This window comes from Tympanuchus pallidicinctus, unplaced genomic scaffold (assembly GCF_026119805.1).
Source record: "Tympanuchus pallidicinctus isolate F22 unplaced genomic scaffold, pur_lepc_1.0 scaffold23, whole genome shotgun sequence".
Taxonomy (NCBI): Eukaryota; Metazoa; Chordata; class Aves; order Galliformes; family Phasianidae; genus Tympanuchus; species Tympanuchus pallidicinctus.
In genome coordinates this window covers 5,342,622-5,366,122 of record NW_026294740.1, presented here as the reverse complement: position 1 = coordinate 5,366,122, position 23,501 = coordinate 5,342,622, and the positions used below count along the sequence as shown (strand labels likewise).

At 48.9% G+C, this 23,501-nt stretch overlaps 2 protein-coding genes across 11 annotated transcripts in view; one reads left to right on the top strand and one right to left on the bottom strand.

Moving 5' to 3' along the window:
* Nucleotides 1-15: 15 nt before the first annotated feature.
* On the bottom strand, nucleotides 16-11,167 carry CCDC40 (coiled-coil domain containing 40). Of its 2 annotated transcripts, none has more exons than XM_052687530.1 (18): nucleotides 11,066-11,167; nucleotides 10,150-10,321; nucleotides 9,834-9,991; nucleotides 9,257-9,340; nucleotides 8,955-9,174; nucleotides 8,579-8,736; nucleotides 7,545-7,667; nucleotides 7,061-7,182; nucleotides 6,077-6,320; nucleotides 5,785-5,967; nucleotides 4,749-4,994; nucleotides 3,819-4,032; nucleotides 3,119-3,288; nucleotides 2,722-2,813; nucleotides 2,057-2,177; nucleotides 1,371-1,559; nucleotides 816-974; nucleotides 16-333 (listed from the first exon to the last, which is right to left on the bottom strand). In XM_052687530.1, the coding sequence occupies exons 2-18, from the start codon at nucleotides 10,289-10,291 to the stop codon at nucleotides 88-90; spliced, it is 2,871 nt and encodes a 956-aa protein (XP_052543490.1). In that variant the 5' UTR covers nucleotides 10,292-10,321; nucleotides 11,066-11,167; the 3' UTR covers nucleotides 16-87. The 2 variants fall into 2 exon arrangements, with proteins under 2 accessions (XP_052543490.1, XP_052543491.1); XM_052687531.1 differs by lacking the exon at nucleotides 11,066-11,167 and adding an exon at nucleotides 10,852-11,041.
* The window catches only part of TBC1D16 (TBC1 domain family member 16), a 25,697-nt gene continuing 13,357 nt past the window's right edge, over nucleotides 11,162-23,501 (top strand). For 5 of the 9 annotated variants that reach the window (XM_052687546.1, XM_052687545.1, XM_052687544.1 and 2 more), the window contains exons 1-3: nucleotides 11,343-11,483; nucleotides 15,628-15,863; nucleotides 16,849-17,455. In XM_052687546.1, coding sequence (XP_052543506.1) covers nucleotides 15,686-15,863; nucleotides 16,849-17,455 — 785 coding nt within the window. In that variant the 5' untranslated portion in view covers nucleotides 11,343-11,483; nucleotides 15,628-15,685. Of the gene's footprint in view, nucleotides 11,276-11,342; nucleotides 11,484-11,881; nucleotides 12,633-13,160; nucleotides 13,335-15,285; nucleotides 15,393-15,627; nucleotides 15,864-16,848; nucleotides 17,456-23,501 lie in introns of those variants that run through there. The other 4 variants (XM_052687539.1, XM_052687540.1, XM_052687542.1 and 1 more) reach the window with 4 other exon arrangements.

Sequence of the window (23,501 nt, the reverse complement as noted above, 5' to 3'; positions counted from 1 at the left end):
ATCTTTTTTCTCTCTTTTTTTTTTAACATTTCTTTATGAAACCTACCCACCTCTCGCCCTTGGTTGCATTGCCTGGTCCCGCACCTATCAGGCTTCCCGCGAGCCCAGCCCGGATTCCAGGCGCTCCCCGAGCCACTGCAGGGCCGGGTGGTGCTGCGGCTGCTCCTGCTGCACGCGGTGGACAATGGCACTGACGGCGCGGAGCCGCTCCTGCAGTTTTTGCTGCTCGTCTCTGCAGCTCTGCTCGGAGCTGCACAGGGGTGTGTACTTCCCTTCCTTCAGCGCCTGCAGATGCTTCTGCCGTGTCTGATAGGCCACAATCTCCAAAAGGTTCTGAGAACAGCAATGAACAGAAATTGCTTTGATAGCGAGCTGCACGCAGCAAAGAAAACAACATAAACACGATTCAAGGCACAGAAGTACTGCCACCATTGTGAAATCGAAGGATGCACCTTCATATCGAGTGTTGTAGATGTACAGTGACATCACATCAGTCATAAAGCACAGAAATACCTGTGCACACAAGGATATACTTAAAATTTCATAGGATGCTATTCAAGACCTTGAGCTGGCTTTCAAATTAGAGTTCTCCCCCTGACCCATACAGTTTTATGCAGTGTTTCCAAGGAAAATGCTGCAGGCTGATGGTTCCAGGTGAATGCTGCCTCACCAAGAGCATACCTGTAGCATCAGTTCAGGACTGTCCCCAAAACAAGCTTAGATAACTCAAAGTGCTGCTAACATCAAGTGTGTCCAGCTCAAGCAGACGAGGAGACAGGAGCTGGCAGCACAAGGAGGCAGCAGGTTCCACTCACCCATCGCTTTTTGTACCGAAGACATTCCGTGTGTGAATCGAGGCCATGGGACTCAGCCTGCAGCATGCACATTTCCTGTTGCTTTTCCACCAGGCTGGCACTAAGGGATGCTTGGGTACTCTCCAGCTCCAGGATAATTTTGTTGCAGTCTTGAGCATTCTAGTAAATGCAAGAGAAGGAAAGAGCAGACTATGGATTGTGGTTCTTGAGTTCAGCTGCACTCCCAGCACCACGGTTTGGGGCTGACAGTTTGTTTTCCTCACAGTAGGCGGCACAGTTTTGGATTTAGGATGAAAATAACACTGCTGTTTTAGTTACTGCTGAGCAGTGCTTACACTGAGTGAAGGACATTTTTGTTTCTCATGCTGCCCCGCCAGCAAGCCTGCTATCTTCAAAGGTTTTCAGCTACTTAAACTGAATTCCCAACGCCTGCCCTCTGTGCAGGCCTGATCTGCGTACTGCCATCCCATGCACCTGTGCTGAGCACACACTGGTGCTCATTACAAGGCAAAGGCTGGCTGTGTCAACTCGTGCAGCACTGCTTTGCTTGCTCACCTTCTGGCTTTCAGCAATCTTCCTTCTCAGCTCCTCTTTCTTGCGGCAGAAGTCGCTCTTGGTGATACGTTTCTTATCTGTTTTGTTCCGACCTTCCCCACGAGTTGCGATGGCCTCCCTACGAGAAACAGATGCCTCCATGTCACGAATCATCTTCTCCTGCTGCTTCATCAGCTGGCCGTAGCGGACCTGCATTTGTCAAAATATAAAGGGGAACAAAAATAACAAATGGTCACAAATGGCACCTCGTTGAAGTCTTCTGCGTGGCACATCCCATCAACATAAATCACATCTATGTGACACAGAAGCCTTTGCAAGCCAAATTTTGTTCTAAATCAAAACCTCCTTTGGCCCTGTATAGTTCTGGAAGGCAAAGGACTGCCTTAGTTACCAGCTCTGTATCAACGTGTATATCTAAATATCTATCTAAACCTATCTACAATATCTAAAGCAGAATGTTCTACTGAATATCATTAGCAGTAGCAAAAGCAGAAGAGCAGAAATATCTTGGGAACGAAAGGAAGAGCTGATTCACCAGAAGACTTCTGGAACCAGTAATTAAGATGAGGCAGTATTAGTAATCAACATTTCTTTGCTTATTGGAGTCACAAAATAAGAGGATGTATTCCATTAGTGAAAAAGAAAGCAGGTATTTCTAAATGCTGCTGCAGCACACAATGGCTCACCTGCATTCTGTGAATCTCTGCTCTCATGGCTCGGATTTCTCCTTGCCCTCTCTGAGAATCCACTGCTGAGCGCATCTCCTTTGTCAGCTGGATCTTTTTCTCCCACAGCATGATTTGATGCCTTCAGTGACAAAAAGGGAAAGGAGGGCCTTTGTAAACGACAGAGAGAATGCTCTCTTTGTGTAGCAGTGGCAGCACGCTGCTGAGGCTGATTCTGAACACAGAGCAACCTAAAAGTTTGCACACAAGACGTGTAAAGTGGCAGCAACAGCACAGCGTGAAGTCAGACAGGAAGCTCCACAATTTATAAGCTGTCATGATGACTGAAAACAAGCAAGCCCAGATTGACAGGACTGATGGAGCACAATTAATTGCCCAGGACAGCACACCGGCTTTGGGTTAATAACAGATCGCTGTGACATCCAGAACAAGTATGCTGGGATCATTAGAACCAATATCCTCCCAGCTGTTGCTGGTTGCAGGGACAGCTAATGCACCTTTCAGCTTCTCCATTTCAAAAATTCATTCAACTCCTTTCGTCTTCTCCCAGAAAGCACAACTACAAGTGCTGGTTGAGTTGGTGACTGGAGGAAAAAAGGCAATGTGGGCCATTATACAGCAGTTCTAAGACTGTGGCATTAAGCGAGAAACTCTCTGGTACCCACTCTGCTTCCACCAGGCTGTTTAAGAGTCTTTCCTTCTCCTCAGTCAATTGGCTGTGCTTCTCCTGCATCTCAATGGATTCCTTTTCTGCTGCCTGGATTTGGGAAGTGTAAAACAATACAAATTTGTCAGACTGAGAAAGATTCACAGCATCACTGTTTACTATCTCTGAGCTGTGTATCCCTTTTGGTTGTCAGCTTCTTAGCTCTACGAGTGGCACATGAGTTTCTGCTGTGAGATAAAGAACCATCATCCTGAAACAGTAAAGAAATTGATGCTCTTTCTGTGCATAACTACGTAATTTCCACTTAGCCATACTGTTTTATAGCACAAAACCATTTTCCTGCTGTACAGGTCTCTCAAAAGCCCAGTCTGACCGTACCATGGGAGCTTCTGTACCTTGAGAGAGCGTACAAACTCGTTCTCTGTGATAATGTTGCCATACTGCAGCTCTGTGAAGCTGCTGTTGTTCTTGCTGATCAACACGTTCAGCTTTATCAAGTCATTGGATATGCTCTTCATGTGACGTTCAAGGTCTTTCTGCTCTTTTATTTCCTGTTGGATTTCATCTACGGGTGAACAGAAAAAGAAATGTAAATAGAATTCCTGTCAGCAGCAGGTCGAGTCCAACCAAGTCCAACCAATTTGCTGGTAGAGCAAACAGCCCTGCACGTGGAGCCATCTGGGTGCCACACACCCAGCCAAAACATTTTTCCACACAGCCCAAAACTGAGATTAAAGCTTTCGATAAAGACTGGTGCAGTGAAAAAGAGCTGGTTTAGGAAACTATCACCTGTGGGAACACTGGCCTGCCAACTATCTGCAAGCTTTGGATAAAGGCATGGAATTCATGACGTGGCCACTTTGGGTTGAGCAGTTTCAGTTAAGATCATTATAGGAAACGTAACAAACAGAAGAGCAGGAGGTGCCTGGCTCTCAGCCTCACAGTGCAGCACGGGGCCACATGCATTACTGCCTGCACACAGATGTGAGCACTGAGGGCATTCTTTGGATTAACACAGAGCCTGTGAGCCTTTTCTCCCTTTCTTACCTCCGCTCGTGGCCAAATATTTTAGGGGGGAGTTGGGGAATTACTCACTTTCAGTGCGCAGCTTCTTCTGCTGCATTATTGTGATCTGTTTCTTTAACGTGTCCAAGGAGGTGAGCTGCTCCTCCTGCTCACGGGTTAGCTTGAGCAGCTCTCTCTGCAGATTGAGCCAGTACTTCTGCAGCATCATCACCTCAGAATTACATTCTTCTATCTCCTTGGTCAGCTTGTTGATCTCAATTTCCAAAGGTCCCAATTCTTGCCCCTGTACGAGGGCAAGGTTTGGGATCAATGAGATGGAAGGTTCTGGAGCACTTGTTTAAAGCACCACTGCAGAGGGCAGTTCAGGTGCTGCAGTGCCCCAACTCCCTGCTTCTGTTTCCCACGAGTTGAATGGCACTAATAGGAGTGCACGACCTCACAAATGCAACAGAAACCTGCAAGGTCCTCAGCTTCTATAGTGAGAGGGCCACCTAAGTGCTAACAACAGGCCCAGCTGGACATTCAGAAGCTTACAGAGTATGTGCCACACCACTGATTCTCACATTGGTATCCAGATGAACTTCAGTGCCAGGAGCAGATCTGGGTACCATCCAGACAGGGCCAACTCTCAATGAAATCAAGTCACTGTCTGTCCCATTCTCCCCTTGTTGATCTTTCTAGATTCTACACCGTTACCTTATTTACTCCCAGAGCTTGATGTCATTCAACATTTTCTTCAGGTACAGACAGCTCTGTGCTGAATCCTGCACCAGGCACACCCTCCTTGCACAGCAATTCCCTGCTTTCAGTTCCTCTTTGCACACATTAAGCACTGATTGCCAAACAGAAGCATCACATTAACCGGTGCTGCTTTTGAACCCCATACCGATGCCTGGGAGTTTTAACAACACAACACTCACACAGCTACATTTATCAAGGACATCTGCAGCCAACACAAAGAATAAGATCAAATTGGGATCAAAACACAAACATACGAACCCCTTGCTGAGAAAGAAGTGCCTCCAGCTTCTGGTTGTACTGCCTGATGAGCCCTTGCTTATTCTCCATCAGGAGGTTGCCCTTTGAGATCTCACTTTCACCACAACTGATTAGATGGTGGATGTCTTTTATTTCCTTCTCCAGCTCACACAGTGTTTTTTGGAGGACCGTCAGCCTGCAGTTAGTGTGAGTTGTGTTCAGGATAACCTGGCTCATATCATTTTCAACCTTGGAAAAATGCAGCTCCTAGTAGCAGACAGAAGACAAGTCAGTATCACCAGCACTAATTAAGTTTTAATGCCTGTTTAGCACAGAAAATCAGGGAATTTAGATTCTACACCCAGGTCTGTGCTGCAAGCTGTAAGCAAGTTACATACCATGACTGTACCTTTGTTTACCCAACCATTAACAGGAGATATCAATATTTACCTCTGCCATAAGGCTGCTGAAAAACATTAAGAAGTGTAAACATCCCTAAACCCAAAGAGACCGTGCTGATTGCTTCTGTATCCCCAGCCCAGATGTCTCTAGACACTTGGCCAGCAGTAGCAGGACATATTGTATCTCCTCCAAAATGCATTTCTCACTTAACAACATCTACAGTAACCAGAAAGAGTGGCTATTGGTTGTTTGAGTTATGAATGCAGCTTTCAAGAACATCCCTGCTACTTTTGTCCATCCTGCTCTACACAGAGCTACAGTTTGGTCTTTTCCAAGCCCGCTGTCTCTGCATTTTACTGTGCAACACAGACACTAATAGGAGTTGATGCAGAATATCCAGAACGTCCAGACTTCTTCCAAGACCTAACAACACTTCATAGTGTAACACTTCACAGTGTTATTCATCTTACTGCCTCGTTATTTTTTTAAAGTAAAGGTTGTGCATCACTGGATGAGCAAAACTGGGGTCAAAAACTCAACAAAGCTTCGATTGTGGAGCTGAAGAAGCAAAGATGCTGCCAAAACACACTTGCAAGACATTGCTCTAGGTGATGATTGTGGCCTGTTTCACTCACAAACGGAGAACATACTGTACCAGATCTGTTTTCCTCTGATCAAGTTTTGCAACCAGCTGTGAGAAGTACTTTTCTGCTTTGCTGGACATCATCTGGTCCCGCAGCTTTGCCATGATCTCACTCTCTATCTGCTCTTTGGCTTCAGTTTCTTTCTCTATGTCCTTACTAATGGATAACGACTCGTTTAGACGAGCAGCTCGATCCTAAAAGGTAGGGAAGACACAAAGAGGATCACTGCCACTGCCTGGGGAAAGGAGATTAAACCTTTATGCACCATTCAAAAACGTTGTTCTTCCCACTGACTCCTCTCACCATCTTGATCCTGCTGACAGCCTGCTGTGTCTCGTTGAGAATGTGAGTGTAGCTGCCAGATTCAAGCTTCAAGGCCTCCTGCTTTGAAAGGCACTGGGCAATCAGTTTCTTTGTAGTGTTGGCATCATTATATGAACGGTTCAGTATCGTGACAAGCATCTCATTCTTCTCCTCTTCCTTCCTGATTGACTTTCTGTAGCCATGGATGTTTGTTTCTATGGACTGGAGGTCATGTCTGTACTTGCTGAGTGGCAAAGAAGATGAAAAACCTCACATAGGTTGACTTGTGCTGAACAATCATCTGAAATTGCTCTTTCAAACACATTACTGCAGCAACAAATGACCATCTTTATAAGGAAATCTAGTGCAGAGTGTGCAGAGTTCCCAAAAGATGGACAGAGATATTATGACCTGAAGGGAAACGCATGTAGGAAAATCTTTCATTTCCTCCACTGCCATTCTTTTCCATTCTTACCAGGATGTCACCATACAAAAACATTTTTTTGTTCTTGCTTTCAGAGAATCTGTCAGGTTTTGTCTCCAGATCCAACAAATGCTTCATTCGGCAACAATAAGTTTTTTCAAAGACTTCTAAAGGCATCCCAAAATCTTAACCAAAAATGATAGAAAGATCAGGAAGGATTTGTTTCTCTTTAGACTGAGGGATGTTGCAAAAGTAAAGGGACTTTTAGAAGGAATGAAATTCAATTGAAAGAAATGCTAGACAGCTTAAAAGAAAACAAAACACCACACTTGGAGAGAGAATGGTGTTGTGGATCAAAACACAGCAACAAAGAAATGTACTTCTTAGCCCATAACCTTGCTATGATGTACTTCAGAGCAGCAGACTTGCTTTGTCTAACATATCCTGCTCTAACATATCCAGGCAGTAACAGACGTGACAGAAGACACCCTGCCCCTTTTAGAATCTCTGCTCTCCAAATTATTTGAGGCCTTTCCTGGGGCATTTCTCAGATGCCATACCTCAGCAGCTCCTGTGCAGCGACATAGGCCTCATCTCTTTGCTTCACTCCAGCTAAGCTGTTTGTCCAGTGGTTCATCAATTGCTTCTTCTCCATGTTAATAGCCTGCACCTCCATACGGGCCTAGAGAAGAGAGAACGTGTAGACAGGCTGAACCTTTGCTGGGTTGAGAAACCAGATATACTTTGCAAAGCAGTACCTTTTTCTTGACATAATATGCCAGGCAGAAACAGCTTCAGGTCAAGCGTCTGATTTATTGCACAGAAAAGTTATAGGCCTTCAAGATAAAGTGCTGAGGAAGTGGGCTAAGAAGTGATTTACAGACAATTCTTAAGGACAAAGGCAAGAAATATCTTCGTGTCAGCAAACAGGAACAGACTATAAAGCTGTGGCCTGTGTTGCACCTATCACATGAGCCTTAGGGTCAGTCACCCCAAACGGAAATGTTAACCAGAAGAAAAAAGAAACAAAAGTGCACTTCTCACCTCATTCACTGCCTGCCGAGTTACTTTGGTGTCCTCTGCCTGGGCCACAAACTGGGCTTCAAACAGAGCAATCTGTTCTTGTAGTTCATAGGCTTTTCTTGTTAAGCGTTCCACTAGAAGATCCTAAAGAGTCAGAATCAAGCAGTTCAGGGTGAGTAATGCAGTCTCAGTCTTCATCAGCTATATATGCAACAAGATTGCCCATATGTGACTGCCCATATGTGACATATCAAGACTGAATGGGCAAATGGATCAGAGCTGATTCTTACTGAACCTCTCTGTTCAGATATGAATGACTGCCACGGGTGCAGAAGAGAAATCTCAAAAGAAAGAGCCCTTTTTTGCTGATTTTGTTATCTTTTGCTTATTGTTCACATTAGTAAACCAGCACTTTGGAAATTGAATTAACATTTCTTCCTGTCAGTTTGGATTATGACACCTCACCATTTGGAATCTTAATAGCTTATGATGTAAAATGCTTTGTTAGAAAACATCTAAATCCACTCTACTTCAAGTGTTTGTGTACAACCCTGCATTAAAAATCATCGGTGTGTGTCCTGCTGCAAGCAGAAGGCAGCAGAGGGAGCTCCAGCACACCAACAGGCTTGCTCCTTTCCAAAGTTCAATTTCCTCTGTGAACCTCACTGTGACTCAGAGTAATCCTTAAAGCTTGAACAATGACACTTCTTCACTACCTTCACTCCCCATCCCCCTTTGCTTGCTTGAAGAGCGATTTACTACCATAAGAACTGCAGAGGACCTGTGGGCAGTGCATACCACCATCTTCGTGGTGGCTTTTCCTTCCTTTTTAGAAACACTTTGTGGTGTGGGTTTTGTGTGCTGTGTGTGTGCGTGTTTGTTCTGTTTGGGTTGGTTGATTTGTTTTTGTTTTGTTTTTCTCCAATTCTTTGGGAATGAAGTCCCCATGCACTTTCTACATTTGTCATTACAGCTTTTCTTCTGCCAAGGCAGCATCTCCAAGATTCATCACTGTTATCCATCTTTATCTAAAAGCAGACAGTTTTACTTGATACCTGCTTTTTCTTTTCCACCTCAGCCTGAATCTTCTCTGCTTCAGCCTTCTTTGTCGACTGCTTCATCAGTAAGATATTATGATGCATCTCCTCATCCATATTCTGCATGTGCAAGAGACGTGAGGCCAAGTTTTCTGCTTGGGTCTGCATTGCAGAAACTGAGGAGGTGGGAGAAAGAATATTTACTGAGAACTATGTTTGAAGGACACACTTTAAGCACAAATAAAATGGACAGACTAGAAGAGGCTGCCGCACGGATGCTCCTAAGAACTAGGAGCACCAATGAAACTCCACAGTGAGCGCATCATTCCACGTGAATCTCACTGTATTCTGAAATCCACTGCTTGCTCTGTATCACAAGGACTGCCTCAGTCACCTTTCCTGCGTTCATCATCCGTGTTCTGACACACTTTCTGGTAGGTCAGCCTGAGGCCCTCCAGTTCCTCTTCCAGCTGCCGACGCGCTGCGGCTGCCTGAGAACAACGGCTGTGGCTCTTCTCCAGCTCCAGCTGCAGATGGGCCAGCTGCTGCTGTGCACCATAAAGAATCACCCCGAGCTCTTCTCTCTGTTCATTGCTCTTCTTTGTCGCCGTCCTCTGCAAATACAAGAGGAAATTGGTTCCCTCCCTTCAACTTGCACAGGGCGCTGTGAGAAGGCAACAAAATACTCTCATCTACCAGTTCTCGAAGCTCTAGATCCACTTTTTCCATCTGCTTAGTAAGGTAATTCTTGAGGGCAGTCTGGAATCTTCTCATCAGAGGCTGTAAAAAAGCGTGATGGTGATGATTTTAACACACTTGTATCAATAAATGATGAAGGAACCTTAATACTACTGCCACTACTGAATAAAACATCATATTCTCTACCATGGAGGCTTGGATTCCTATTTAGCTACCCTCACTGCAGCAAGTTATACAGTGGGAGTTCATTGACAACAGAAAACAACAACTAAGAATATCTGAAAGTCAGAAACATCAGCAGAGCTACATCTGAGAGCCCATCCACTCCCTCCTGTATGGAGTACTTGTCTCTCAGGAGTGCTAAATAGAAGCCAATATGCCCACAGCATTGCTCACGTTTGAATCTGAGTTTAATACTGAGAACAGACATTCAGGAGTCAGCACTTTAGCAGAACCTATTTTTAAACATCTAGTCTTAGCACACAGCTAAACCACTGCTTAGAATTTGCCTCATACATTCTGTATAGCTGCGAATACAACCAACAGCAAAAAGCAAGATTTGGAGATTTCTCACATGTTCTGGATCCAGGACAACTAGCTGTGTTTCTTCTGCTGCTTCGTTACTTCTTCCACTTGTTTCATTTTGCTCAGCTCCGACCTGCTGATGTTCCTGTTCCCATTTTTGGCCACCATGCTCACTAGCAAGCTGATTAAACTGCTCCAAGGCAGATTCTGAACAGAAAGGGAAAAAGGAAAATTAAAAAAACCAACACATTTTGTAGTGTTATGTCTAAAGTTGGATTCACAATCACCAGAAAGGAAGAAAGCTGGATATTTTGTTTGTTAGATGGCATCAGCTACTGTAGTGTCAGTAAGGAATGGGATGATACCTGGCTCTGTGGAGCTGTTCAACTCCCCTGCAAATGCAGGTGCCTGCATAGGAGTTCCTGAAGCCATATGGGAAGGGCTCTCACTCTCTGTTTCTGGTTGCTCCATCTCTGCCAGTTCAGGAGGGCTACCATCAAATTCCATTTTGTCTGAGAAAGCTTCAGGAGATTTCTCCTAGAATATGAAATTCACCAATTGAATCAACTTTGCAATCTGTCTGCCCTAAAAACCTGCTTATTTTTGTCATTATGAGATACAGACAACATGAAAGACAAGCAAGAGAATCCTGTTCCATCATCAGCTCACAAATACACTGGCAAAGCAGCATCACTTCTGATAAAAAGAAACCTTTGCAGAGATCGGGCACTAGAAAGAAACATCTCCCATTTCATCAGAGCCTTTTTGTGCACTTCATACAATGGCTTGGGTTGGAAGGATCAAGCTCCAACCCCGCTGCCACAGGCAGGGCTGCCAACCTCCATATCTGATAGCAGCCCAGGCTGCCCAGGGTGCATCCAACCTGACCATGAACACCTCCAGGGATGGACGGGGCACCACAGCCTCTCTGGGCAGCTGTTCCAGCACCTCACCACTCTCATAAGAAAGAACTTCCCCCACGTTCTTCTCCCTGCTGTAGTTTTGTGGTTGCAGCAATAAAATCGCCTCTTTTGCAAGGGACCCGGCCGTACCCCAGCTTCACATACCGTACAGTGCTGACAAGGAAAGAGCTGTTATCACAGTCAAACCTCAAAAAACACCATCAAACACCACACCGCCGTGCACCTAAGGAACTTTCTTTGGGATAACTCTCTTTTTCGGGTGAATTGCTTTCTGATACGCCCACAGCAGCCGTGCGAGAAGCACAGCAGACGATGTGGCACCGCAAAGCAGCGGGGCTGGGCCGCAGCCCTCACTCACCCGCCGCCACCGCCATCTTGTCGTTGCCAGGCGACGAGTCAACAGCCGGTCACGTGACAGGTGGATCCGACCACCTCTCCCCGCTATGGGGGGGGTGCGGGCGGGGGTCGAGGGCGCTCGGACCGCACCACCTCACCCCGCAGAGCGGGGGGGGGGAAGGGCCGCGCCGCCTCAACCCAGCGCTGCCCCCCGGCCCCGCTGCGGGCACAGGTACCAGGATAACGGGGCCGGAGCGGGCGGGGCGAGGCGGAACGGAGCGGGGCGGGGCTTTTTCGTCCTTCTCCGCCGCTCCCCGCCGGCACGGAGGCGGTTACCGGGAGCTGTGAGGCGGGGCGGGGCGGGCACAGCTCGGGGCCGCGCGGAGCGACGAAGAGGAGGAGGAGGAGGAGGGCAGCTCGGCAGCCCCGCACGGCGCGCGGTGGGTACGGGGCGATGGGGCGGGCAGTTCCCCGGCCCTGTCTGTCGGTAGCAGCCCAGGGGCGCTCGGCGGGCCGTGGTTCCACGCTCCGGGCCCACGAGGCAGAGCTCCCAGCCCGGTGCCGGGAGCAGCACGCGCTCTCCCCGCTCTTTGTCTCTCCCCTCCTCGCTGCTCCAATCTCCCCCCCTTCCCCTCCCCGTCCGTCTGTCCGTCCCTCCCGAACTGCCCTCCCGTGTCCCGGAGCGTCGGTCCTCTGCCGTTATCGGGGCTCCCCGTACCCCCAGCGCTGCGTTGCCGTGCGAGGCGCTCGGCTGTCTCGATGGATGCACTCGGTGACAGAACTAATGAAAGGTCTCTGAAGAGAGAACGGGATGAACGGGAGGACTGGCTGTTGCTGACAGCTCAGAGGAGGGATGCCCGGCTTACTGCTGCCTCTTCGAGCGGCTTCTGAGGCTGCGGGACTTGCTTTCATCCTGGTGATCGCATGGCTAAAGCTGGAGAATCCGTGCCAGCCACTGCCCTGCCCTGAGAGCTGCTGGCAGGTCTCGCTGGAGGGCATGGGCACATCTCTGAGGCTGCTCAGTGAGCCCTGGTCTGTGTGGCCGCAGACTCTGGGCTTTCTTCAGCTGTTCGTTGGGCATTGTGAGAGTCACAGGGCAGTGGCTGCAGGACTGTGCCGATAAAAGGCCGTTATGTTGTCTACCACACCAGCACTTCCCTTAAGTAAACGATGAGTTAAGTGAAATGATGGTTAATCTTGGATGGCTAATCTTGGGACTGAGGGACGTCAGGAGCAAATCATTTCATGCTGCCGTTTGACTTTTAGGGCTGGAGGCGTGTAAGTGTTGTGTTTGCTTTTTTTATGCCTGAGCAGGTGTGGCTGGGAGCAGCCAGCAGGCGTCGATGATGGCATTTCGTTTCCCTTTTTATCTCTGAGTCACAAACTTGCAGCGTGCAGTCTGCTGTCCCTTCTTTACCTCTCATCTCAGTGAAACCTGCTGCATGGGAGCAGGCAGGATGCTTCACTGTGGCTGCTGTCGCTCCTTTGCTCTGTGCCCCGCCTGCACCTGCAGGTTGGAAAGGAAAAGCTTTTGGTGACCTACATCATTCTCCCTGCAAAATGGAGTGACTTCAGAATGGCTCCCCACGGTAAACTTTTTTTTTTTTTTTTTTTTTTTCCCCATGATTTGGCATCTTAAATAGCTCTAGCTAATAGCTAGTGGGTTGGATAGCTATTATTTTTCTTAGTGCAAAGAGAAGGTCGATACTTGGCTCAATGTCCCTGCGCTCTGCCATCCAGTGCCCAGAGTGCAGATGGAGTGATTGCTCTGCCCAAGGGGAGCAGGAGGAAGCAGTAACTCCTACTGGGCTTGAGACCTCAACTGTGCAGTGACTCTTCCTTTAATCTGCAAAATCAATTTCAAGTTATTAAGGCAGAAAAAGAAAAAAACCTTGTTGTGGTTTTCTTTCTTAAGACATTTCATGCTCAAATTTGGTGCTGATTTTGACAGCTCTCATTTCTCCTTTACGCACAGGTGTGCTGTGAGCCTCGTGTTTCCCTTCAGGAGCCTTGTCATTTGGCTTATTTTGCTTGTGAAGTGATTACACTCTTATACAGAACGTTTGCCCTTGGAGATGTAAGATCTGCTGTCAGGCCTGGAGCGCTGGCAGCGTGGCCGTAGGCTGCAGCACATCGCTGAGTGCCCCTGAGCCAAGCATGTTGGTGGGAGAGGCCCCATGGGTGGCTGCAGGGTGGCAATGTGCTGGAGCCCTCCTTGCATTCCTTTTTCAGCAGACAGGGATCTTGTGCAACCGGAGGCAGCGACATTTGGTCCGACAGCCACTGCCAAGGTGAGAGTGCAGTCTGCCAAGCCAAACAGGATCTTGTTGGTTATGAGAAGGGGAAGGGCAGCCAGCGCTGTTGGAGATGCCACTGCCTGGAAGTGGGCAGGCTCTTGTGCGGAGGGCATCTGCTGTTGCAGAGGAGCTGGCAGCCCAGTGTGTCTCTAAGCTGCCTGCTGGCTGAGGGGCTGTGCTGGCTGGGATAGCAGCTGAGGTGGTGAGGGCAGCTCAGGAGCTGCAGCGAAGGTGTTTAGAGATGGCAGTTAATGTGTGGGAGAGGAAAAATGTCTGTGCGCTTGATAAATGTTGGCACCCTACAGGAGCTTATCAGCTAATTCAGTGCTTCGGATTCCAAAGAGCTGGGCAGGCTTTGTCGTGTTGGAAAGAATCCCTTCAGATCAGGGGGATAAATAGAAAGTATGAAAAGGACATTTGTAATGGTGCGGATTCTGTGCTGACTCAGCTGTGGGACGGGGTCCTGCTGCCTCCCCCAGCCCCAGGGCATTGGCAGCACCACTTTCCACAGTCCAGGCCTCAGGACATTGTCCCACGTGGGAAAGGGCTCAGAATGGAGCAAACCCTCTGGATTCGGTACTTCTGGGACTGCTGGTTTGTGTTGCCTGAGCTGCTGCCCTTTGGGGAGCAGCAGCAGGTTCACAAGCTGTTTCCATGTTGGCAGGACATTATGGTTTGGACCTCCTGGCTTGTTTATTTCTTCTTCACAACCTGCTCATGTGTGCATGTACCTCCAGTGCCTTCCACCTGCACATCAAGGCAGTGCTGAAGCAGCAGATGCTCTGCAGATCAAAGTGATACCTCCCTTAAAGCTGCTGGGGAAAAAAAAAAGCTGAAAAGCAGAAGGAATTTAGGTCTTTACTTATTGCTTTGTTCTCACTATGCCAGGTAAAAGCTAATTAAATGCTGCTTCTCTTGGCAGACAAGTCCTCTACCTCTTCCTGCATCCTGGGGAGCTGCATTTGGGCATTCATAACATAAGCTCGTGTTTCATAGGTGCATCTCCATCTGTTGTCTGTAGTAGCAATGTTTTTTCAAGGAAGCATTCCCTGGTCAACAGCTGCTACCACCTCGACCAAACCTTCATTCTTTGCTTATACAGCCTTTGCCTTTTTAGACAGATGAGCTCCTGTGGGTGTGGTGGAAGCTCAGGGCCAGTGATGCTGCACAGGTTGCTCCACATCACTGCTTTGGACTCAGCACTGTGCTGGAACGCAGCGGCGAGGAGGAGGAACTGCAGCAGAGCTCACTGGCTGTATTCTTGCAGGGTGCAGCAAGAGGAGGGGTGGCTTCCTCTGTAGATATCTTCGAGCAAATGACTTCCTCCAAGATAGGAGCCTGTTGGGCTCAGAGCATGGCAAGGCTGAGGCTTCTCCAAGTCCCAGTGAACAAAAGCTGATTCAAGCTGACTAATGCAGCGGTTGCCAGTTAAACCAATAGCTTGCCCTTTAACGAAGGCACCATTAGCTACTTGGCTTCATTTGCCATCACATGTAAAAATCACTCTGAGCTGGGACTGCTGTTTTCCTTCCCAGCAGCTTTTACTCTGCTGCTGGGGAAGTTCTGGTTTCTGTTTGCCCTCTCAGCTTCCTTGCTTCCTTGTTTATCCATTAGAACCACAGTTCAAGAAATCAGAGCAATTCCATGTTAAACTGAACTTGCTTTACACCCCTACATACTTCCTGCACTCAATGCCTCTGACAGCACAAACCTGAGCCTGTCTGCTTCTCTTCCCCCTGGCTGCCCCTCCGTGTGCTCTGCAGACCACAGAGTGAGCAAGGAGTGCTGCACCTGCACCCAGCCCTGTGGCAATGCACGGTGCTGCACGGTCAGGCCAGCCTGCTCCTTTAAAGTGAGGCCGTGTAAATACAGAGGAACAGAAGTGGGCGTCTCCTCTCCTCGTGTCCCTTTGCAGAACAGCAGCTGCCATGCTGCAATGCTGTGTGTTCCAGCTGCAGGCAGTGGTGGCAGTAGTGCCTGCGCTGCGCTGAGTTCTATTGGGCTGTCTGTGGGATGTCACTTCTCTCTGAAAAAACTTTATAACTACCAAAGGTGGTCTTGCTTTATTTTTCACTGCTTCCATATTTCTTCCCTGCAGAGAGAAACATCCCAGAATTACGTGCTTTAGCATGCTTAACCCACAAAGAGGACATTAGGGGTCCAGAGCACTTGGAGGCTGTTGCATGAGCAGCACTTGATGGGAGACCTTCCTTCTCAGGCAGCCATAGGCGTGTGCTGCACTGCCCTTGTGTTTGTTCTAACACCGTTCTTTCCTCCTTCTTGACAGATCTTCTGAATTTGGCTCCTGATTAAAGCTGACAGATAATGGAAACATTTCCTCGGCGATGTCTCTGGGGCGACTCCTCCGACGTGCCTCCTCTAAAGCTTCTGACCTCCTGACCCTGAACCCTGGTGGCAGCAGCACTTCATCTTCCATACTCGATGGGGAGATTATCTACTCCAAGAACAATGTCTGTGTCCACCCACCTGAGCTGCTGCAGGGCATCGGGGAGCACCACCCAGGTGAGTGGGTGCTCACTCACCCTTTTTACCCTCTCCTGTTCCTGGGGACTTTGTTCCTGTCAACATCTGCACACCAGTGGGGCACGAGGAAGGCAGGCTTCAAGGCACCGAGGAAAGCCATCCACAAGCTGATCTATCAGCTGTTCTTTTAATAGGAAAAATTGACAACGTTTCTTCTTCTGGTAGCATAGATCTACCTGTTTCAGAACATCCTTTTGTATTCCCAGAAGATGAACAGTTGCCATTTGAGGGCAGGAACTTCTGATGCTCTTTTAAACGTGTATGGTTCAGAGAAGCCAAGTATCATCCTGTAACTGTTATTGCTAGAGTGGCCTCACCAACCCTTGGTAGAGGGAAAATAAAACCTGATTGTGGCTGCATGCACTGGCATAAATGAAGATAAATACTGCCCCTATCCCTTTATTCTCATCTGTTACTGTGCTCTTTCATGTTTTCATCAAAGAGAGCTGTGGCTACTGGCTTAACTTCACAAAACTGATTATTCTGTGAACGTTGACCCACACTTCCCCTTTCGTATGTGTGACTCTTCTATTGGCTTTCCGTGAGAATTGTAGCCCTTTGGCCATACTAAGGTAAATATTCTTAAAAAGAAGAAATATTCAGCTGGCACTTGACATTGTTTAACTAACAAACAGTGAAAGTTTTTCATGTGGCAACATATTTCAGAATTTACTCTCGATTAATAATCCAGCCAGGAAGTTGAAAGCGTTGTATGCAATTCCTTCACTTAAGCCAGAGGGAATTTAGGGTATGCAGAAGCCATGTGCAGACCTGAAATTATTTGTGAACACTGAGTGATGCTGAGAACTCCGCAATTCATGTGGCAGAATTCTCTCCTGATGACAAAAGCACTTTGCCCTTGTTGCAGTGGTGGTGAAGAGGGGAGGCGATGAGGAAGGGCAAGGTTGTGCCTTAGGCACTTTGAAGCTGTGTTGTAACCGATTGCTGCTTTGCTCTCCCACAGGCTATCTGTGCCTGTACATGGAGAAGGATGAGCTGCTCGGCACCACGCTCATCCTCGCCTGGGTCCCAAACTCGCGCATCCAGAGGCAGGATGAAGAAGCCCTGCGTTACGTCACCCCCGAGAGCTCCCCGGTCCGCAAAGCTCCCCGCAAACGAGGCCGCCACGCTCAGGGATTTGGCACTGCCCACACTGAGCCAAAAGGGGCAGCGGTCCTGAAGGAAGACATCTTGACTGTGTCACAGCTCGTGAAGGACGGGGCTTACATCAGTTCCCCTTCTTTGGATGGGGAGAAGCTGCCCCAGAGCTGCGTGGCAGCAGACGGCGCCCAGCAGTCCCCGCAGCCTGCGCACAGCGACTCAGGAATCCTATCGACAATCAGCTCTCAGGATGAGCAGAACAGGTCAGAGCCGTCGGTGGAGGAAGGGCTGGACTGCAGGCCAGAGCCAGGGGAGGACGAGGGCTCCCTGGAGCTGTTTGCTGACGATGTGAGCAGGGACAGCACTTTCGACTCTGATTCTGATGCCTTCTCTTCCCCGTTCTGCCTCTCTCCCATTAGCGAAGCCCTTGTGAAAAGCAGTAGTTCTGTATTTCTGGATAATGAAACCAGGTGAGTGCATCCATTTCTCCAGTTTTGAGGTGAATTGCTGGGTTGCTGGCTGCTGAGCTTGGGGACGTTAAGGGAAACCGAGAAGCTCGACAGTGACATTGAGCTGAATATCCTGTCTGGCTTCAGACTTGCTTTAATTTCCCCTTGATTATGACACCTGTGTAATTCACAGGAAATTGCTTGTTGGCCAGTCCTGCTCATTGAACTGTGGCCTTGTCCATCGTGCAGGGCTGTGCACGTGTGGGCCTCTCAGGTGAGCTGCCTGGAGGCCTGGGAGCAGCATTACTTGAAGTGGGAAGGTCCTCTGTGGGTCTCGCTGGCTCTGTTGTGCTGTGCTAGCTGCTGGTACAAAGCCACATCAAAGAGTCTGGCTGGCATCCTGCAAGCCTGGCTTCTGGGCAAGGCGCTGCAGGGACAGGAAGGCTGCTTTGCTGACAACAAGGTCACAGTAGGGCAGAAATATGAATTCTGAGATGTTTAACCTGGCTAATACGGTCAGCATTGGTGCATCCAAAGATCAGTGCTTCTCAATGGCACCTGCAGTCAACTCTATGGGGGAAGAGGGCCCCCTGGCAAAGCAAGGCTTTATCACTGTGCACCTGATCGCTTCCACATTGATCTGCAGTGTTTCTGGCTCTCTGCCCTGCAGTCTCCATGCTGTATCACTCGATTCCGTCACACAGAGGAGAGGTGTGTTCATGAAGCACCCCAGGGCTGATTTTAAGGATACAGCTGAACTTGAAACTACACTTGAAATTAGGAAAAACAAGTTCTACTTTGTGTGTGTCAGCAACGCGCGGGCTGCGCGGAGACTTGACGCTCGGAAGGAGTTGGCCTCTGTAGTTCCTGGTCTAATCTCAAACCCAGAGAATACCAGTAAGAACAAGTTTATGGAAGGAAGCGTTTTAAGTGGTTTAACCCTTTCTGAATATTTTTTTTGAATACCTAAGTGTGGTGGTGTCAGACGTTTGTATTGGCCTCATGTTTGCTGCAGATCTTAGCAGCACGCGGTCATGAAGTGTGAGCCTGGGGAGCTGCAGGGCAGTGCTCCCTGTCCCCCCCCCGACACCCCGCTCCCTGCAGAGCACCTTTGTGAGCAGTGCAGGCTGCTCAGGCTGGCATGAGGTTTCCAAACAGCATTGAAAGAGAGAGAGAAAAGAGGAAATCTGAAAGAGAGAGCTCTTGCAGCTCTCTGCTCATCTCCTGTTGACAGCTGTGGGCCATGAGAGGACTTTGGGAACTAGATGAATGGTATGAGACATACCTTGAAAGCTTGGAGAGGCCTTTGAATGAGTTAAACACGGCTTCTGACAGCTGACTTTTCCTTCTTCCATTCTGTGTGTGTTGGCTGACTCCGTGAAATAGGGTTTGCAGTTTCACTTTTGCTGGTTCTAAGGTGTGCTTTCCCAGTGAGGTTTTCCTCCAGTGCTGGGCTGCTGTTTGGGCCTTCAGCTGCACGTGCTTTCAGAGAATGTTGTGATTAATTTGACTTACTGCAAAAAAAGCACATTAAAACTCCATTGCCACCAGCACCTTAGTTTGCTTCGGAGTTGTAATTTTATTCCTGGAAGCAGCACGTGATGCTGAGCACACTTGAGCTGTTTCTGTCACTATTACAAAAAAAAAAAAGTGCCCTTCCTTTTTTAAGTATTGCAACCTGAGTTTTACTGAGTGATCACCAACCAGATCGTTGTCTGGAACAAACTTTAGGAAACCTCTATTTATTTCACTCCTTTTTAGTGATAACATCTGTGTTCGCAGAGTCCAATAGCGAAGAGGTCGGTTGCATTATGTCCCACAGCACTGACCTGCGATAGAGAAGACAGTTGGTTTGTTTTGGGTTTTTTTTTCTTCTTTTTACGTAGATAAAATACAATTTCAGCTGTAAGTCCCTGCTGTGTGCATGCATGCTGCCCTGGCTGCTGGGGAGCCCTCTGCTGGCTCTGCCTACCTGCTGCTCCTGGGGGCTGCTCCTTCCTTCCCCTCTATTTTATTTTAACTCCTCTGGCAGCAGCCTGGAAGCGTCTTACAGTGGATGTGGCTCTCATAATTTGCAACAGATTAATTAAACAGACCTTTCATTGTTTGGGGCTTCAGGCTTGAAAGGCTTTTGTCCAGTGTGTCCATTCTTTTGTGCCAAATTGTTCCTCCCCACAGGGCCTTGTGCATGATAGCTGCAGATCTGGGTGCTGCTTGCAAACTGCTCGAGTCAGAGAGTTTGAGCAGAATATTCTGCAAATGTCTTGCCCAAAACTCCGATTCCCAATGCTCACCCCAGCTTTCAGGGGCAGGGGGTGTTGCTCCAGGATTCACCACGAGCTTGAAAACAGCTTCCTTGTTTCGGAAGGATTTTCTGCTGGCAGCTCCTCTGCAGCAGAGCTGGAGTGCGAACAAAGTTAGTGCTGCTGGCGGCAGCTCCCTCCCTGCCCCCTGGCCACCACCCTCCCTCCAAAGAGGAGCGACTGTTTCTGGTTATTTCCCTCTCCTTTGGGGAGCTGCAATAAAGAGAACTTCTACTTTGCTCTGTGCTTATTTCAAAAGCTGCAGCAGCGCAGTGCATGGGTTTTCCAGCTCGGCCGTCCCTTCCATGCAGTTGGGTACCATGAGAAATGGAGAAGCGTGACGTTGCAGAAGAATTAGGCTGTGTTGGGTCAGATGAGATGGAGATGGGCTGCTTGCATGATACTGGACCCTTGGGACGTGCTCCTGGGGGCAGGATGGAGCTGCAGCCTCAGCACTGTGTGTGAGGCAGGGAGCGGAGCAGGGGCAGGAGGGAGCTGGGAAGCCTTGGAGTTGCACAATGAGTCAGTCATTTTAAGTCGACAACTCGCTTTTCAGAGCATAAGGAAATAAAAACGTATCCATTGTTGGGTTTTGTTTTGTTGTGTTTTTGTTTTTTTTCTTCTCAGTTTGAAAGGCTGCCAGGCTCCCATGCAGCGATCAATGCTTTCCTCCCATTTACACAATTCCTGGGGCTGGGGAGAGGGCAGTGCCCCATTACCAGCACACATTCGTGCTCCTTTGCGGCTGGGTTGGGCCGTGGGCAGGAGGGGGATTTGTCCTCCTGGTTCCCGTGCCCCTGCTGGCCCTCAGGTTCCTGGGGGCAGCGGCTGATGGGAGGTGGTTGCACAGACAGTGGCTTCATCCTGAACTGCGCTTGTGTGGCAGAGGAGAGATGCTGGAAATAAAATGGTCTCTTTGTGTTCCTTTTCTCCCTTATCACTGTTATCTGTCAGGAAACATCTGCTTTGCTTTGAAGGGCACCGGTTGAGGACAGCGGGATCTGAACCCAGCCTTGGGCTGTTGCTGCCCTGCTAGATTACTCAGCTTCCATTTCCCCATCAGCAAAGTGAAACCAAAAGCTTTTGGTATGTCCTTGCGACGAGATAGCATCTGACACCTGCATGATGTCACTCAGTGCTTCTAAAATCGCTTTAGCTGGTCGTGGCAGCAGCCCTGTGCCAATCAGTTGCTGAGGCACTTGGTGCTCTGTAGGGATGCTTTGGATTTGTGTCCCCAGCTAGTCAGGCCAGAGGCAGTGGAGCTGTGAGGGGCTTCTCACTGCAGCAGTGAACCACGACTATAGAATCACAGGGTGGCTTGGGTTGGAATGGAGCTTTACAGGCCCTGCAATAAACGGGGACTACATCTAGATCAAGGTGCTCAGTGCATGCTGATCATGCTGCTTTGGATGTGGCCCAGGGTCTTGTTGGCTTTCTGGGCTGTGAAGGCACCATGCTGTCCATGTCCTGCTGCCATCCATTGATGTCCCCAGGTCCTTTTTGGCAGGGCTGTGCTCCATCTTTACACCCCCCAGCCTGTGTTGATAGCAGGGGCTGCCACCACCCAGGCGCAGGCCTTGCACTTGGATGGGTTGTACCTTGTGAGGTTCTCCTGGGCCCACTACTCAGCCTGTCCAGGTCCCTATGGATGGCATCCCATCCCATCTGCAAACTGCTGAGGATGCACTTGATCCCACTGTCAGCATCACTGAGGATATTAAAGAATACTGGTCCCAGTGCTGACCCCTGAGGGACACCACTGCTCACCAATCTCCATCAGGACACTGAGCCATTGACTACCACTCTCTGGGTCATGAAACAACCTTTTCATGCTGAAGCTAAACCACAGTAAAGTTCTCATGCTCCGAAGGAGTCATGAGTGCACGTGCACAGCTCTTACAGGCGCAGCATGCAACGCAAGCAGCAGCTCCTTGGGCACGCTTGATGCAATCTCTGCTAGTGTTGCTCAGCCCTTCCTGGGGAGCTCATCAGCAAATGGCCTCCCCAGGGATAGCACAGCGTGCTGTTGCATCATGATGTTGTGGCAGCACCTCGGTGCCTCTCAGCTCCCTGCAGACCGGGCCAGGGAAGCATATGGGCGCAGCAGGGCTGTACACCCACTGCCGTGCTGCCAGGGGTGGTTGTGTTCCCAGGGCTGAGGGAATTGGGCTCTGGGTTCCCAACTCCTGTAACTTCTTGCAGTGTCTTGCATCACTCTCGCCTGCTTTTGGCGATTTCAGCCTCAGGGCCTGGCTCTGGGTCCGTGTGGTTTGAGAAGTGCCGCTGGTACCTGGAGCAGTGCCTGTAAGAACACCACAGTCCCTCAGTGAGGCTCTGCTCCATAATAGTGGGGCAGCTGTGGGCTCTGGGCAGGGCTGTGCTGTCCCAATCCACTGTGAGGTTGGGCAGAGCCGAGCAGCAGTGTGGGCATACGGCTCCGTCTTCCTTTGTATCAATATTTGAACAGCAAGCATGTTAATTATGGCAGGTTTGGTTTTTTTTTGCCTCTGTTGGTTCGCTGCCAGCTCTCTGTGGAAGAAAAATAGTGGCAGCTAACTTGAGATCAGGAATTACGGCTCGAAGGGGCGGTGGAGCTATTTGTTTGGGATTTTAATTGAGGAATAGGCAGGTGCTGCTGAGGTCTGCTCCCACAGACTGCTTCACGTTAAGCACACCGGTGGTGTGATCAGTAATTCACTCCTCTTGCTTCTAACACAGAGCACCCACCTCCTTTGGGCTCCCAATCTGAGCACGAGGGCAGTGGTAGCGGGCCAGGTCAGAGGTGCACGGCTTTGGTGTTGGCAGTGAGCTGCCCAATGTTCCCCATCCACTGCTTAGAGCCAAGTGTGTAAGACAAAAGGTAATCTTCGGGGCTTCCAAGGGACAGGCGGTGTGAAGGCTTGATTGTAATTAGCATAATTAGTGTAGGATTTTATTTTTGCATGGGTAGAACTGAAAGAGAAAAGCAAAATAAGGCATTGATTTAAAATATAAAATAAACACTGGTAAGAAACCTTCTCTCATCCCAAATGGGCTGAAAAGCAAACATTCTTTTTGGGGCTTTGCTGAGAAATCACTTTTTCCATCTCAGGCATTTTTTTAAGTGTTGCTTTTTGGGTACTTGGAGGGCATCACATCGCAGACCTGCCAGGAGGAAGGAGAGGCAGAACACATCAGTTCACTACAAACCTCTGCAGTTCTGGGAGCCGCTGAGTGCCATAGGAAGGAGCAGAACAAATGCCGTAGGACAGCTGAGGTTCCCCAGAGGACACGGGCTAAAAAAGGTGAAAGAAGTGCAATTAAGGGAGCTTTTCAGCACAGAAAGTTAATTAGCTACTAAATAGCATTCATTTAGTGCAGTTCAGCATGGGGAAATTTATGTTTTGAAAGCAAACAGATCAATGGGAAGCTGTGGAACAGGCTTTTGGGAAGTCCATGTTGACACTGACGTACTTTGTGCTGTGACGTCCTCATGGCTTTCAGCAGTCTCCCTGACAAGTGGGAAGGACTGCTGGCTTTGCTCTGTGTGTGCCTCCACACGAGGGTGTTCCCACATCTCATTTTGGGATTGCTGGCTGCGTGCTCATCCTGGCTCCTAACCGCCCCTTCCCTGCAGGTTAACACAGATTGATTCTACTGGGGCTCTCCGAGGCAGAGCGGCTTCAGTTCCACATTATTTCAGCCCAAGGGGGAATTCTGCACGGCTCCCAACATCTTTACATGTTCCCACCAGTCAGGGTTTGGCACTGGACTTTGCTGCCCTG